At 36.7% G+C, this 17,867-nt stretch overlaps 1 protein-coding gene across 2 annotated transcripts; it reads right to left on the bottom strand.

The window, feature by feature from the left end:
• Positions 1-339: 339 nt before the first annotated feature.
• On the bottom strand, positions 340-17,537 carry plin2 (perilipin 2). Of its 2 annotated transcripts, XM_030162790.1 has the most exons (9): positions 17,525-17,537; positions 7,342-7,349; positions 5,849-5,895; positions 5,458-5,653; positions 3,856-3,938; positions 2,616-2,901; positions 1,332-1,507; positions 1,099-1,212; positions 340-999 (listed from the first exon to the last, which is right to left on the bottom strand). In XM_030162790.1, the coding sequence occupies exons 3-9, from the start codon at positions 5,876-5,878 to the stop codon at positions 568-570; spliced, it is 1,317 nt and encodes a 438-aa protein (XP_030018650.1). In that variant the 5' UTR covers positions 5,879-5,895; positions 7,342-7,349; positions 17,525-17,537; the 3' UTR covers positions 340-567. The 2 variants fall into 2 exon arrangements, with proteins under 2 accessions (XP_030018650.1, XP_030018649.1); XM_030162789.1 differs by lacking the exons at positions 7,342-7,349; positions 17,525-17,537 and adding an exon at positions 6,142-6,192 and having other exon boundaries at positions 5,849-5,894.
• Between the last annotated feature and the right edge of the window lie 330 nt (positions 17,538-17,867).

The following is a 17,867-nucleotide window of genomic DNA, read 5'->3' on the forward strand; positions in this document are numbered from 1 at the left end:
ATTTATTTATACCTATTTCCTGTACTTAATTTACTGATCGTGCAGATGTTCATAAAAGCTTAGAATTACTTCATAGGTTAATGGATCAGAAAAGGGAGAAGTCACTTTGAGTAAAATGTCATTAAAAAACAAGCTTCCACCACATGGGGTTTACTGATGAATCAACGTTGCACAAAATGAAACAGAGCCTCTAAATGGGTCATATCTGATAACACTGAATTTGACCTGAATTATGTATTGATGGTATTACTGATTCAACGGTTACTTAACTTTTTAGATCAGTAGATACTTTTGGTTGTTAGCAACTGTTTAAGACTAGAAGGGTCAATACAAGCATGATTCTGTTGGTGTAAGAACATTCTGATTTATTTTAAAGGAAAGAAGACAAATGGTCAACTGTTCAGATGTAGAAATAAACAATTAGGTTTTCACTGAATAAAATACATCTGTAATCAGAGTTGACAGACGATTTGAATTTTACAAAAGTATAAAATGGATTAAAAGAAAAAAAGACAGATTAATCTCCTCTACAAATTGGATATAGGATTATTTTAGCAGTATGTGCATCTATTGCTGCTCAGATTCCAACGGCTCCATCTCGACCTCCGTTGGACTCTGGCGGTGTCTTCTGTTGGAGGGCCTTGCTGTGGCGCAGGGTGCACATGTAGGCGTGGGTTTGGGCTCCATCCGGGGGTAAAAAGGTCCGACGAGCCAGTTGAGGGGTGTGTTATTGACCAGGTAATCCATGACGTGGTCCAGTGACTCCTTCATTTTGCCCATGTGTGTTCTGCTGCTGGTCAACACGCTGTCAGGCAGGTCTCCCAGCACGTCGGCCGTGCTGAAGCTGGCGTAGATCTGTGAGGCGGAGCGGCTGACGGACAGCGCCTCCTGCTGGATGTGGTTGGGGAGACCCTGCAGGCCGGAGACGAGTACCAGGCAGGTGGTCTGGAGCTGCTGGGTGAGGGAACGAGCCAGGGCCAAGGTGCGGGACTCGATCACCTGAGAGGACAAACACACTGAACCAACCTGGGAGAGTACAGAGCATGTGCACTGTCCTCTTTCCTTGTCTTATCTGTAAGTTTGATTTGACCTCCTCACCTCTGCATCATGTCTTTCCTCATGTGGACTGTTGGACTTCCATGCCATCAAGGAGTTGAGCTTGTCGTTTACCATCTGGTTCGCTCCGTTGATGTTCCTTCTTCCATATTCAATCTAGAAGAACAAACACTGGATGTTTATTGCCGTCCAGATGCAAGCAAAGAAATGATCTGCTCAACATAAGCCACACTGCTGAGGAGACCGTAAATATTATGACTGATAAGAAGACCCACCAGGTCAACCGTGGAGTTCAGCTCTGAAATGAATTCCAGGCTGCGCTGTTTTCCATCATGGATTTTGGCCACGGCTCTGGTGTATGCCCGCTTTCGGAGCTTGGTGGAAAGGGAGCCCAGGCGCACATAGTAGCTTGTTTTGTTGTGGAAACGCTGAACATTTTCAGCTTCCAGTTCTGTCACAAAGAAAGGACAGTCAGTCTCATTCACTGCTCTGTGTTTTGTCCTCCATTACACAGGTGGCAGGAGGTGCACTGTGCATGTTTGACACCTGTGGAAAGCACAAGGTCTATTCTGAGCACATTTTGAAATTTTCCCTTTTGAGCAAACTGAATTTTTATCAATATTTAAAATACATAATTCAGATGTGTCAGCACTGACACATCAGGGGTTTAAAAAAAAAAACAAATGTGAACCTTGCAAGCCTTTTTTGTGTTAATGGAGAAGGTTGGTGTAGTTCTTGGGTTTGTTTTGTATACATAAAAAAAAAAGTGCAATTCATTTTCTGTTTTGTCAAATATGATACAGTGTATTGCCCAATTTCTGCAAAACTCCAAGTAAACAAAGTTTGGGGGAAAAAAAAGAAAAAACATAACACTGGCTGCAAATTGAACTTGTCTTTTCATCGAAGCCACAAATCATTAATGGATTAAAAGCTTAAGTATCATGAAAAGATGGCTGAGGAGTCCAACATGAGCTGCTTCTATGTCAGAATGTTAAAGGCTCCAAATCCAGTCAACCTTCCAATATTCACTCGTCAATAGAGCCATTAAACGGACACAATGTACAAACTTGTTTATCTTAAGCCTCCACAAGCATCACAAAACTCTAAACAAGGAGTCCTTTAATGATGGAGAAAAACAGAACACTATTGTAGATCTGGGTTGTCAGAATAATCTGATAAGTCGTGTTTTCCTGGAATAATTCCATCATAAACAACATCCTCCAGCTGCCTCTTAATAACCCCTGAACACATTTGTACTAGAAGACAAATTTCATTCTTATTACATTTCGGACATTTCTCAAACTCATACTATTCAGAATTCAGTGTTTTTTTATGAGGCTGCAGGATGTTTTATGGAACAGGAATGAAAACACTTTGAACTATTAAAGTTTTAGTTTTCTTTAATTGTATTCTTGAGCTCTAAATCACTTTTTAAGCCTCCTACTGGATCAGCCTTAATGAAAAGAATCTTTGTGTGACCATTACATCACACTTTGTAAATGAGACCACGAGTGGATTTGTGTTCTAAAGTGTTGCACAACTTTTTTGGCCTCGCTCACCCAGCTCGTTCTCCGTCAGGGGGAGGTACTGCTCCACCAGGTTCTCCGAGGTGCTGAGGGCCGTTTCCACACCGCTGCTGACCATCTGGGCCACTCTGCTTTCCAGAACTGTGCTGACACTTCCACTGACCACTGCCTTGGTCTTCTCCACGCCATCCTGTACCGCACCCCGGGTCCTTTCCACGACGCTGTTCAAAGTGTCGGACACTGTGTCCTTGGCGCCAGAAACTGTGCCTGTCACAACATCTTTGGCATTTGTTACCACATCCTTGGCATTGGACACAATCTGGGCAGGGGGAAAGAACAGGGATACATGCATGTTTAGAACCTCAGACGGAAACATTAGCTCAGACAAATGTTCCAACAAGATCTAATTGTGCTAGGTGACTAAACCTGTTAAGTCCTGGGCCATTTGTTTCCAGTTGGAATCATTTCAATGTTACACAAAACAATGGGGTAGCCAATACTAGAAGCTTTATTCATTTAAGCCAAGTTCTGATCAGAAAACAGCAAAGTTAAGACAGAATTCATGATCATTGCTTCATATTGCAAACTTTATTTTTGCCCTTCTTTATCTCATTCAGTGAGTTTTAGCGAAGAGAAATAATACTTGTACTGCTGGATCTGCTTAGCGTTAGCTTAGCACTGCAAAGTTTGTCTCATTGGTTTGTTGTTTCTTAAATTATTCATAACTAGTGCATTGAGCCGTGGGAAATCACAGGTCACATTAATACTGATATCTAGGGACTTAAGTTAGGAAATGCGTTGTTCCTGTGTTTAACTTTATTAAATTCCAGACATGCAGCGTGGTACTGCGCTTCAGGTCAACCAAGCATAGTGATTGTAAGGCTATTGTATTCCGAAATGACTAATGTCTTCTAAAATATTTGTCCAATCAACTTGCTGTGATATTTCATGTGGAGATTGAACTATTCCTCAACTGTAGGTACCAAATTGGCCAGATAAAACCGTCTTAATTTCTCAGAACTGTGCAGATACACACACACACACACACAGACGCTCTAAGACCTTCCAGTATTATGATGTAGCTATACATTGGTCTTGGACTGTTAGCTTGCTTTAGATATTTGCTCGTTTACTGCTTGTTTGGATTGTGTTCCGTTTTCTGACAATTGGTTTTGTTGAGATTTTAGCTGATGTTCTTCTAGTAACGTTAACACTTTTAATGCCTCAGGTAACAGGGGCACCTGGACAAAGGAGGTAACAGACCCGTACATACCTGCTCTGAGGGCTGGTGAAGAATTGGCAAAGTCTTCTCAATCTTGTCCAGACCTTTGCAGGCCAGATCATTGGCAATGGCAACTGTGGACAACAAGACAAGAGTACATTTGATTACATTTGTTTATTCTCAAATGTATTAAATCACATTCTCACGAGTCTCCTATCAGGGTGACGTGAACAAAAAAAAAAAAAAAAAAAAAGTTAGGGGAAAGTTCAGCAGCCTGACTTGAACTTCCTGTTTCACACCCTGCTTTGTGACTCAACTGTAAAGCTTGGAGTTATCCTCAGTGTTTCCGCTGGTTGTGTTGTCATCTAATGAACTTTGACACAGTTTCTACAGATTAATTATTGGGTGATGTTTTATAGAAGGTAAACAATTTAACCATTAACAAGCTGCTTATCTGCAAATATATTACTAGCATATTGGCACTTTGTTCTCGTTTTAGACATAGAAAAGGGAACACGTTCTGAGAGACATCATTTAGAGTAATTTCAACACCGTTAGTTTTGTTATATTTGCTTTATCGTAATTGGGCTGATGGCAGTTATTTTTGTGGTATTGTGATAATCATGGCATTCAACTTTGTGAAACTGGAACAGAAATGTCACTTTACACATAATTTTCAACCACTGGACTGGTGTTTTCTTCCATTTAAAATATCTAAACACATTTTGCTCTGCAGTTCTAGAATGATAAGGAAATCACAATTAAAATACTAATTACATTTATTTGACAAATACTCATCAAATCAAACTTTATCGTGTCAGCCCTTGTAGTTTTGTTGCATGACAATAGGTTCAACAATAGGTTTTTTAATTTTCTATTAATCAACTATTCTTCAACAACCAAAGAATGTTAAGATTGCAATTCCTATGTCCTTTCTAGCAATCAATAGAAAGTGATAAGGAGGTTTCTGTGGGTTAGATAATGGCCTCATAGTTGTTGAATATGGTCATAGAAAACATTACTTCTTTATTTGTACTTTAATAAATGCAGAGAACTGAGAGAACAGCGATCAGAAACTAAAAGTATCTACTGATCCAAAACGCTAGATAAGTTTTGTCTACTAGACTAATTAGTACATTTACATAATTCAGGTAAAATTAAATTTCTCAGCATCAGATATGGATGTTCAGAGGTTCCGTACCGAAGATGGAAACATTTATTCACTTGTAAAACCCATGTAATTTGATAAAGTTTTTATGGCTGCTAAACTATTTCATTGATTTGTTTTTACTGGATAATAACAAACTTCTATTCTAAATGACAGTGGTCTAAGGCACTTATTTGTATGTTGAGTTAATGATATATTTTGCTGAAAAAGATAACTTTTTCTCAGTTTTCTTTGTTAAGTTATAATTACCTTCATATTTACTCTGAGCTTTTATAAACATCCACATAATCAATGAATTAAATACAGTAGAATGTGATTTTCACTGAATAATGCAGAACACAGAGGATAATATTACAATATGACTGTAAATCACTTAAGAAGTCAACACAGAAATAGCTCTATGTCTTTAAGAGTGTAGTATATGTGCAAGTAGAAAACTTGTTAGTATGCTGTTGGCTTTTAGATGTGTTCAGATGGGTTCTTACTCTGAGGTTCCAGTTTGTCTAGGATGGGTGAGGCGGTGGTGAAGGCCACTGAGGTGATGGTACGGACCCCTTGCTCCGCAGCCTCACAAACTGTCCTGATGTAAGGGTGGGTGTCCTTGGTGTTGGAGTACACAGTGGACACCAGACCATAGGTGGAGCTCACCAGGGGAAGACTGACCACCCTCTCCACTACATTCTGTCAGGAAGTACAAGAGGTAAAAGCTGTTTCCAGTGCTTTTTTTTTTTGGAGACATGTGTAGATATTAGACTGTAACAGAGCTAGGTGACAAATCCAGACTATTACAGTGCTATGTAAACCAAATTAAATTGAAAAAAAAAAAAAAAAATCCTCTACTTCAGGTGAAACCTAGTTGTTGTGGATGAAACTCACCTGATTTGAGATAACTTCAACTGCTGCCATGTTTGCTGACAAAACCCTAAAGAGGCAAAGTACAACATGTCACGTTTCTATTCAGGAAAACTAAACAGGGCAACTTTTTTCGTCCAAACAAGCTAATATTAACCTAGTACCTAAACTCATTTTATGATATTAAGACTTCTACTTCCGCAAGACAATACCTTGTGTACAATAAAAGTCTAAATAGAGTTTCATTTAACTACCAAAGCGTCAACTAGGTCTGTAAGTAAGATTAAAAGTAGTACTAGACAGGAGTTATTACTTACCTTTAACGTTACTTCTGTTCCTAACGCTGTAAGAGCTGACTGATAACTGCTGTATGAGAGTACGTGAGCTTTATTTATACTCTGGAATTATCGCGAGATCTGGCGCAACAGTCTGACGTATGCGTCAATATTGTTTCTAGGTCAAAGGTAAAAAGAATAAAAGTTAAGGGGAATTCTGAACTGAGTAGTAGTCACATGGAGCCACAATGAAACGTAACAGACCTGTCGTAAGCTACTGCTATTTATCTGGAGAAAAAAAAAAAGATTATAAGGATTTTTTTCTGCCAGGGACCTAAAGTTGGCTGTTTGTGGAGCCAATTTGAGAGGAAAATTAATATTAAGTCTGTTGTTGAACCCATTAAGACCCAGTCCTACTTTTGTGTCAGTTCCCAAATGAATTTTTCTCTATAGTTAACCTTTCTTAAGTGATTTATCACCATTTATTGTAATAGTATCATCAGTATTTAGCATTTTGTTTTCAATGTAAATCATGTATTTTCCTATATTTTATTCACTGATTATGTAGATCAGGGGTCTCAAACATGCGGCCCGGGGGCCAAAACCCACCCGCCAAAAGGTCCAATCTGGCCCATGGGATGAATTTGCAAAGTGCAAAAATTACACCGAAGATATTAACAATCAATGATGTCAAACTCATTTTAGTTCATGTTCCACATACAGACTAATATGATCTAAAGTAAAATAACAACATAATAACCTATAAATAGTGACAACTCAATTTTTCTAGTTCTAGGTTTGTCTGGACTAGTGTTGCTTTTTTGAAGCAACACTTGTCCAATTGAACCTCAAAGAACTACCAAGAAGAACAATGACCTGGACAAATGAGAAACTGAATGAGAAACTGGCCTTATTTTAGTTTCAAACTCCAAATTTTTAACAATATTATGCTTGTTACTAAATAATATAATAAGCAATTTAATGTTTTTTATTGCAGTACAACAAAGAGAAAAAGTTGTCATTATTTATAGGTTATGATGCTATTACTTTACTGGTCTGCGGCCCCTGGAACAAATGAGTTTGACACCCCTGATGTAGATGTTCATAAAAGCTCAGAGTAAATTCATTGGTTATTATATCAAAAACAGAGAAAACTGAAAAAAAAGTTATTTCTCAGCAAAGATATCATTAACTGAAAATAAAATCAAGTGCCTCCATCCACTGTAATTTATCGAACTCCATGGGTTTTACTGGTGGATCGGTGTTGTAGAAAATTACAGCGTTTCCATGGTAACTACAGAGCCACCGAACATCCAAATGGGTCATATGTGATGACCATGAAAAGATAACAAACTGTATTTTACACCAATTATTTGCATGTATTGATAGAATTAATGGATCAACAAGTATTAAACATTTTAGATCAGTAGACGCGTTCGTTGCCAATGGCTGTTTGGATCCTTATGGGTTAATAAAGTCTTGTAAAATATTTTCAGTTCAGATCCCAAAGTAGAGATATGATACTTTCCCAAATGTACTAAACTGCCATATGACCTGCCACAGCATCACCATGTATACTTGAATTTTAACTGCCATCAAAATACTGATAGATAGATAGATAGATAGATAGATAGATAGATAGATAGATAGATAGATAGATAGATAGATAGATAGATAGATAGATAGATAGATAGATAGATAGATAGATTTTTTTTCATGATCATCAGATATCACCTTCATTTTCTGCATAGATTCAGAAATAGAACCCATGTAGTTTAACATGATATTGGTTGTAGACACCTGTTTTTATGTTGAGGTAAGGATATATTTTGCTGAAAATGTCAAAATTTTTTAGATTTATCTGTTTTGTTTTGTTTTTTTTATAGTCACCCTCACAAATACCTTGTTGTCACTGAAAAATACAGAGGATTTATAATAATATTGTAATAAATGATGATAAATCACTTCAACAGTTGAAACAAATAATAATTCAGGGTCTTTGTGGATAGAAAAGAAAAGAAAAACAAACTCTCAAGTCTCCTTTTGGTAGTTTTTGTACCATTTAGGTTATTTTACTTTTATGTCATTTGTTATGTGTTTATATATATATATATATATATGTATTAGCTCAGAAACTAACTTATTCAAACCCACTGAGGCTTCTTTCAGAATAACACATACAGGCCTCACCATGACGCAAAGTTTAATATAAAGCTATAAAAAAAAATCAGTTCAAAGAGGCTGTCGTAAACAGAGGAGTGAAAACTTTAAGGGTAAACCATCATATGTATGTGTTGGCCCATGTTGCATATAATTCACAACATATTCACACAAGACCAACATTTTGTCCTTATATATTTTATCATATACTGGAGCCTTTTCAGAGTTTTTATTCATTTGTGAAATAGCTTGAATAAGACCATACTTTAACAGTTTCCCCACGACTAATGCGTCTGCCAATAGTTCATCAGAGCCAGATGCACGACTCTCAGACTTTAATTTGGGAGCTGTTTAGTGTTTTGGGATAATGATGTAGATTTAATATGAACCATTCTTTTTTTTTTTTTTTAGATCCTACACATTTGGAGGCTGTTTGAGGAGATTCTTTCTGAACCCACATTAAGATCCTGGATCAAATGAAATCCTCCGGACCTGTTTTCTCAAATGAACCATGTATACTGTAGGTATTTTATCTCATGTAAACCACAGACATTACTTTATAGACACAATTCACTCTGAATGAGTAAAACTATTATGTTATTCCGTTAGATTTAGTTGTTCAGAGTTATTCAGGCCTCGCTATATAAACACACACAGTGGGACACTCCACACCACGTTGTACTGGACATTGATCTGATCTCATTTTATCGTCCACATCATAATCTTTAATCTTCTTGAGTAATCTGATGTCAAAGTACAATCACGTCATTTGATGAACAGTTATGACTAATCTGAATCACATGATGTTGTCATATTTTCTATAGAGTTTCTTTATGAATAATATTTAATATGTAAAGCTGCTATGAGGTTTTTGTATAACTGAACCTTCTAAGCGCTGCATGACTTTAGTTTCCACCTTTTATAAGCACTGAATATTTAAAATAGGATTAAGATTATTGGTTAATGATATACACAGTCCAGCCAACTCAACGAAGCAAATGAGTAAGAGCCTTCCACTGGATAATTACTGCAGCGATTAATAGGATTACACTGAAGATTTAGCTGGTAACAAGTTATTTAACTCGATATCAAATGCGATTAATAATTTCTCATTTCTTAAGCAACAGTGTGTTCAGACCTTAACGCTGTGCTGCCTTGATTCTCAGTTTGAGTCAATAAATGAATGGAGCTTGTGTAGGAAATGTACAAATGGAAAATAATTAATTTGGAAGCCTATGACATCTATGTTTAGCTTTCTAAATAATAAGAAAATATCCTACGGGGTGGGGAAGCAAAATTTACAATGAACATTTAGTTGTTTTTTCTCAGCAGGCACTACGTCAATTGTTTTGAAACCAAACATATATTGATGTCATAATCATACCTAACACTATTATCCATACCTTTTCAGAAACTTTTGCCCATATGAGTAATCAGGAAAGCAAACGTCAAAGAGTGTGTGATTTGCTGAATGCACTCGTCACACCAAAGGAGATTTCAAAAATAGTTGGAGTGTCCATAAAGACTGTTTATAATGGAAAGAAGAGAATGACTATGAGCAAAACTATTACGAGAAAGTCTGGAAGATACTATTAAAGAAGAATGGGAGAAGTTGTCACCTGAATATTTGAGGAACACTTGCGCAAGTTTCAGGAAGCGTGTGAAGGCAGTTATTGAGAAAGAAGGAGGACACATAGAATAAAAACATTTTCTATTATGTCAATTTTCTTGTGGCAAATAAATTCTCATGACTTTCAATAAACTAACTGGTCATACACTGTCTTTCAACCCCTGCCTCAAAATATTGTAAATTTTGCTTCCCCACCCTGTACAGGCTGCACATTAAAAATATCACACTTTTACAGTAATTTTTTTTTTCCTTTTGCACATCAAGTCATTTATTCTCAGACAAAGCAAATGTAAAACTGTGACATTAAACAAATCACAAACACTGAGGTTTTCCTGAATCATATGAATCACACCTGTGTAACCTACTTCAGAAAAAATACATGAACTAGTCAGATACCTGTTCTAGTTTGCTTAAAGTCTCTGAGGGTTAAACCAAAGAGTCCTCATTATTTATCTGTTTGAAATAGCATAAGAGTATAATGTCTGAAGTACAGTTAGACAACATATTCGATTATTTGATGTTACCTTTATAATTAACCCCTAAAGACCCAGTGCTACTTTTGTAACAGTTCCCAAATGATTTTTTTTCCTCTATATTTAATAATTTTTAAGTGATTTCACTGTTTACGATAATATTATCCTCTGTATTATGCATTTTTCCAATGCAAATTATCTATATTTACATATTTAATTCAAAATCATATACTTGTTCATTGTGCAACTACAATGTAAATAATGTAAATATGTAAATACCATTTCAAATTTAAATTTTAAGAACGTTTAATTCTAAATTCTCTATTTATATATATATTTATCTGTATAAATACCAAATTTCTCATTTTCCTTTATGTTTCATTCTCACTTGTGTTTTTTTTTTTTTTTTTTGCCTGTTTTTTGCACTGATGTGTTGTATGTTGCTGCTGTCAACTGTGAAATTTCCCCATGTTGGGATCAATAAAATCTTATCTACCTTATCTTAAAAACTCAAGAGTAAATTCAAAGGTTATTATATCAGAAACAGAAAATAACTGAATGAAAAGTGGCTTTTTCAGCAAAGATATCAATAACTGATTGTAAAAACCAGTGTCTCTATCCACTGTCGTTGATGATGATGGTGTTTCTACGTTCACTACGGAGCCTCTGAACGTCCAAATGGGTCATATCTGATTGTGATTTAAAGCTGAGAAACTGCATTTTATTGTAATTATTTGCATATATTGATAGAATTAGTGGATCAGTAGTTATTAGATAGTTTAGATCAGTAGATGCTTTTAGTCACCGGTGGCTGTTTGGGTCTTTATGGGTTAATAATGTGTCAAATAACCTATACTTTATAACAATGTTTACAATTACAAACTGATAAATTTAAGTCTAGACAACTTCTGCTATTTTATTAAAATTACTGCACAAGATATTATTCAAAGTAACATGACCTAATTGAGGTACATCAGACCACAGTTGTATTTGTGTCTGAGCAGGATAATGATAGTCTGTCCAAGTGTAAATAGACTGTGCAAAGTGACATATTTGGGGTCATATTGGTCCAGTGTCCTTACTTGACTTTGTGGAAAACACTTGAAAATATTCCTGTCAGTTAGAATAAGTCAGATCAACAGTTTTAACCCTCCATGACTTTTCATTCTAACATAAGCTGCTGTTATTCCTATGTGATTAAACTGCTTCTATTCCAACTCTTTCATTTAAATTTAATCTGTAATTTAACAAGACAATCCACCCTCACCCCCTTAGAGCATAACTAACATGCTGAATAACTCCACTATGTTCTGAATGCATATTATAGATCAGTTTCTTGACTCTTGATTTGTGTTTCTGTCATCACTTCTCTTGAAGTCATTTGTGGTTGAGTGACTGTGATATCAGTGTCAATACAATGAGTCTAAAAACCACATCTGAAGTTACTGTGGTAAAAACTGAGTACAGGGACTGCCATAAAAATGGAAGCTTTAGAAATAATAGCATTTTTTTATGATCAGATCATCCTCTGGGTCAGGAGGTCCAGGAGTTCACAGATGTTGTCATGCAGCATCTGTGATTTTTTTTTTTTTTTTTTAACAATTTATTTGTCATTTTTCCACAACAACATTGACATCATTCAGGCTTTTTTTTTTTTTTTTTTTTTTTTTTTTACAAAATTTGTGAACTTGCCCCCCCCCATCCAGGTTGCATCCCCACAAATACATCCACATAATCACACACATATCAAATGGGCAAACAGAACACCAAAAGAAAAAAATAATAAATATACACAAGTACAAAAAAAAAACAACCAAAAAACAGACAGACCAAAAAAAAAAAAAAAACTCAAATCAATCTGTGTTGATCATTCTAGTCATACCACCAACATTCTGGACCTCTGGCATAAGTAAAAAACATTCCAGCAGTCAGAATATGGGCATTGAGAAGACTAGGATGGCAATCTGTCATTTTTTTCAGAGCAACAACTGCCTAAATGTCTGAAAAAGTTCTGAGGAAAAAGGTCAAAACCATAACCTTTTAGAAAATCCCAGAATTCACATCTAGATACAGACAGGGGCCTGCATATGTTTGAGACTGACCAAGATATGGCAGAGACTTATTTGCTCTGTTGAAATTCCATATATTGTTACAGGTGTACACAGGTAGAGAGACAACCAGACTGAAATACCTTCACAGACATAGGTTTCACAGGGTGGGAAGGAAATGTGTCCCCTTCAGTAAAAACACGGAAGAAACACAGGATTTTTATTGGGGAAAACCATTAGAATTTTATACAGAGATGCAACCAAATTTGCAAACAGTACAGACTTACTGCATTATATTCCATTGCATCACTTGAGGCCTGAATTTTGTGTTCTTGTTTAGTTTAGTTTAGTTTAGTTTAGTTTAGTTTAGTCATAAAATCTGCTTATATATGAAAAGGAGCAAAAAAGAAGAAACATTTTGCAGTTATATTTTCTGCGCTTATTAATAAAAGAACAGAAATTTCAGACAAAAACTGTGAAATCAAATCTCTTCATACAATATTTTACTGCTGCAATTCATCATTGACAATTCCCATTATTACAGTAAACACTGTCTCCAAACCATCAAATAATAAAATAAAGACATTTCCACAATATAGAGATCAAGAAAATGCAGGATCAACATTTTTAATTTGTCAGTCCATTCAAATAAAACCTAAATGTGTGCTCACTTTAGCATGTGTAATTATTCCAGTTTAATTAAATGACCATTTATACATTTTAGACATTCATATCGTCTAAACCAGTGGTTCTCAGTCTTTTTCTGTCGGGCCCCGCTTTGAGGACGAAAAGTCTCCAGGCCCCCCTCAACCCCAACAACATTGTAACAGTGGTGCAGTTATACGGTTTATTGAAAGAAACATCAATATTGTAACAGTACATTTTGCTTTTCCTTGAATAATTTTTTGTTCAAATTAAAAATAACTTAGATTTTTGCACAAACAATACAAATAAAGTCAACCAGACTGCTCAATGAGGCCATATTTTTCCAAATAAAAATAGAAAATGCGCAATTATCTTACAACTATGACAATAAAGTTCCTTTTTTAGAACAACAAACACATTTTGGTAAAAAAGATGAACATTTGAACAATATCAGTGGCTGCAATGAGCCTGTTTACATTGTACATCTCAGGACATTAAAGTGCAAACTGTGCAAAAACAGAAACATTGCACATTTTTCTTTTCTGGTAAAATCCTTGTCCATTCTCCAAACCTAAACTCTTTGTCTAGTCTAGTGACAGATCACCATGACAGTAGATTGTTTTGTTGTATGTCCCTAAAATGAGTCAAGGGTGCTCCAACGCTTAAACATTAGTTCCACCTGTTACATGTTCTAATCTGAAGAAAGAAAAAAGAAAATACCCAGGAGTGGTCCCATGCGCCCCCCCCCAGCAAGCCTTTGTGCCTTCCCTAGGGGGCCCACCCCACAGTTTGAGAACCACTAGTCCAGTGTTTTTCAACCTTGGGGTCAGGACCCCACATGGGGTCACCTGGAATGCAAATGGGGTCACCTGAAATTTCTAGTAATTGACAAAAATTAAAAAAAATTAAAAAATTTAAAAAAAAAAAAATTAGCAACTAATAGGAAATATATGGTGAATTGAGAGAGACAATCACAATCCATAAAAGACATGCCAAACTCTGAGTCTGAAACTGAAGCACTGTGGTACTGTTTATCTGTGGTTCTGTTTATCTGTCAAATGTTCATTGTGGTTGGTTTCAGATGCTGCAGCTCTTTCATAATTTATAGTTATAATATACATTATATACATTATATAGCCTGAATGTCATCTAAAATTACAGTTTATTTGCAATGTAGTATAGCAAACTATTACACGATCAAAACAAAGTAATTTTAACAACAACAAAAAAAAAGTGTCTGTTTTGAATGTCTGGGGTCTGGAGCCAAAAAAGGTTGGGAACCACCGCACTAGTCTAAACTGCTCTATTCTAGAGTTTTGTGGGGGTTTTTTTTTTAGATTGAGCCACTAGATGGCACCAAAGTTAACTAATTTTACATTCATCAGATGCAGTAGTTGTCCTTCCCACATCTTTTTCCCATTCTTTTTTTCTTTGGTCCGGTTTTCAGGCCTTACTGTGGGGAAATTACATAAAATGTTGTCACTATTTAGATAAAATTGAGTGAAATGACAGCAAAGACTAAGAATGTTAGTGCACTATTACAAAGTGTTTAGAATTACATTTTTTATGCTATTAACCATGCAAATAAATCAGGGAAATGACACATGACTGAAAATACATACGAAGCAAAAAGGCTGTCTCATGAAGATCTAAAACACAATCACAGTTTACAGATAAGTCAGGGTTTGTTGCTGCTTCCACAAACAAAGATGAAAAAGTGAGATGTGTCAGGGCACCTCTGGCCCCCGAGGCCTCCTCTGGTGTGGAGGGGGCAGCAGGGGAGGAGGAGGAGACCCTCTGTCGTGCACTCGTAGACAGGTATGGGTGTGGGCGTCGTGCCAGGGAAGGATCCCGCCTGGGAAACAGATACCTGCGGGCTACTGGGAAAGTGTCACACCTCCAGATCACACACAGTCAGTGGCACTGCATGAAGAAAGAAGGCAGACAGAAGGAGAAAGAGAGTGGCAGAGTGGTTCTCTTTGTACACTCTTTAGAACATGAGCAGAAGAGGAAGCGACACGAGGAAAAAAAGAAAGTGACATGTCTTTGGTGCAGCGGAATGCTTTGGTCAACCCTAGCCTCAAACGCTACTGGTGCCTTAACCCATAAGGACCCAAACAGCTGCAGACAACCAAAACTGTCTACTGATCTAAAATGTTTAATACCTGTAGATCCACTAATTCTATCAATATAGGTAAATAATTGGTGTAAAATGCAGTTTGTCATCTTTTCATGGTCATCAGATGTGACCCATTTGGATGATCAGAGGCTCAGTAGTTACCGTGGAAACATCATTTTATACAACATTGATTCACCAGGAAAACCTATGGAGTTGGATCAATGACAGTGGATGAATACACCGGATTTATGTTCAGTTAGTGATATATTTTGCTGAAAAAGTTACTTTTTCTTTAGTTTTTTTCTGTTTTTTGATATAGTAAGCCTCAACTTTAATTTGAGCTTTTTATGATCATCTGCATTATCAGTGAATAAATGTAATAAAATGCCTGATTTTCACTGAAAAACAGCAAAATTCACAAGATAATTTTGAATAAATAGTGATAAATCACTTAAGAAAGGTTAAAATAGCAAGAAAAATACTTTTGGGAACTGCCACACAAGTAGCACTGGGTCTTCATGGGTTAAATACACCTGCTGTCACATGATGGCTAAACCATCCATCAAACTGGTAACAGGGCACTGGATCAGACCAGCAGGATGGGGTTAGTGTGATTTGGATTTATAGGCATTATTGTGAGTTTATTTTTTTATTTTTTTTTAATGAGTGAGTTTAGTTAAGAGAACTGTAGTGTGCTGCACAAGGAGCTTCAACTATCTCTAATTCTGAACCTACAGAACTTGCAGAGGTAAAAGTCCGAAGAATAACATGGCAGAAGTGTCAACCAATCTATCAATTTGCATATGTATTAATTTAATTCTTGTATTGCTGAATGATTTTTATCTGCATCAGAGATAAAAATGGGCCATGGATGAAGCGGAAAAAACAATTGACAAAAGTGTTGTCTGGCTTATGCCCAGAAGTAACTTTGATACCAAATCGGATATCAAAAATGTCAACATGAAACCCAACATTTGGTCCATTTACTTATTTCCAATTCTTAATTTGTGTGTGCCATCAAAAGAATAAAAAACAACAATTTTTTGATTTTGATTTGTACATGAATAATGAAATGAGTCATTTTTTCGTTTTCTGATTGTGAATTCTCAATCGAATATAAAAAGAACAAATGATACACGGATTCAAACAGAGCACTTGAGGTTGATTTATTATTGGCAAATTATCTGATCCAATAATACTTAATATGCTTTTTTCTCCCCTTTTTTTCCCAATACCATCACTGCTACTTTTCTGACAATAAATTCATTCTAAAATGTGCAACTGTTGGTTTCATGCAGCCAATGACTGGTTACACATACTGTGTAATATCACAAGTGAAAATATGACAAAAGACAACTAGTTCTTATTTATAATTCCTCCAGTTCAATGTGAGATAAGATAAGATAAGATAAGATAAGATAAGATAAGATAAGATAAGATAAGATAAGATAAGATAAGATAAGATAAGATAAGATACGGTGGTGCAGTGGTTAGCACTCGTGCCTCACAGCAAGCAGGTCCTGGGTTCGATTCCAACACCAGTCGATGGGGGGGGACCTTTCTGTGTGGAGTTTGCATGTTCTCCCCGTGTCTGCGTGGGTTCTCTCCGGGTACTCCGGCTTCCTCCCACCATCCAAAGACATGCACTAATAGGTTAATTGGTTAATCTAAATTGCCCATAGGTGTGAATGTGAGAGTGATTGTTTGTCTCTATATGTTCAGCCCTGTGATGGACTGGCGACTTGTCCAGGGTGTACCCCGCCTTCGCCCCTATGTAGCTGGGATAGGCTCCAGGCGACCCCCGTGACCCTAGTGAGGATAAAGCGGGTTCAGAGAATGAATGAATGAAGATAAGATAAGCCTTTATTAGTCCCATAAGGGGAAATTCCAGGTTTACAGCAGCAAAGTCCAAAGCACAAAAGAGCAAAGAAGTGCAAAATCAAGATAAACACAATCCAAACACAAATCAACAAAGCTTTATATACTATCTACAACTGATGGAATTGGCATCAGTATTGTTCATGTTTACTAGAAGGGTATATTGGTTCCAAATCCTGGTTATGGGTCTGCTTGATTACAAATCACTATCTATATCAGCTGTGAAAAACACTGGCCGATCCCAAACACTTGCTCAGCCATTGTCAAGCAGCGTCTGGCTGTCATTTTGATCAAGTAGGGGTGGACTAACAGTTGGCTGTATTCTTGTTGTTGGATTCAAGTTCTGCCGTCCTGCTGCCAAATTTGGCACTATTACTCTTCCAAGCATCAACCCAACCCCGGAGGCGGAGAGGTCAAGCACGCAGAAATGAATTACATGTTAACAAGCTGATGGCCACCCTCTTGAAATAACCATTACTTCAGCTTTTAATAAACAACGGATCTGCAAAGTCAACATGAACGTATGAGCAAAGCAGCCGCAGACTTATGGCTACAATACAGACAAGGCCGGAGTTTTGTTAAGCGGGGTGCACCTGTTGGATGTAATCCCCAAATAATGACTCTGGCTCATTAGTTAAGACATCCAAGTTAACCGTCCACATTTCCCGCTGAGAGGATCAAGTCATAAAACGAGTCGACAGCTATAAAAGGTTAAACGTGTGCGAAAAGGTCAGTGTGTAACTGGCACAAGTCGGCTCCTACAGGACCACACCCTGACCTCCTACTTCCACCCTGATGATAATTTTCAGTAATGG

Source organism: Sphaeramia orbicularis, chromosome 18 (genome assembly GCF_902148855.1).
Source record: "Sphaeramia orbicularis chromosome 18, fSphaOr1.1, whole genome shotgun sequence".
NCBI classification, from domain to species: domain Eukaryota; kingdom Metazoa; phylum Chordata; class Actinopteri; order Kurtiformes; family Apogonidae; genus Sphaeramia; species Sphaeramia orbicularis.

Excerpts from the sequence above, each read along its gene's own strand:
- plin2 (XM_030162790.1), bottom strand. The coding sequence starts at position 5,878 with ATGGCAGCAGTTGAAGTTATCTCAAATCAG. Across the intron at positions 1,508-2,615 it reads CCTGACGGAGAACGAGCTGG|AACTGGAAGCTGAAAATGTT; the intron begins GTGAGCGAGGCC and ends TCTTTGTGACAG. Across the intron at positions 1,000-1,098 it reads AGGAAAGACATGATGCAGAG|GTGATCGAGTCCCGCACCTT; the intron begins GTGAGGAGGTCA and ends TTGTCCTCTCAG.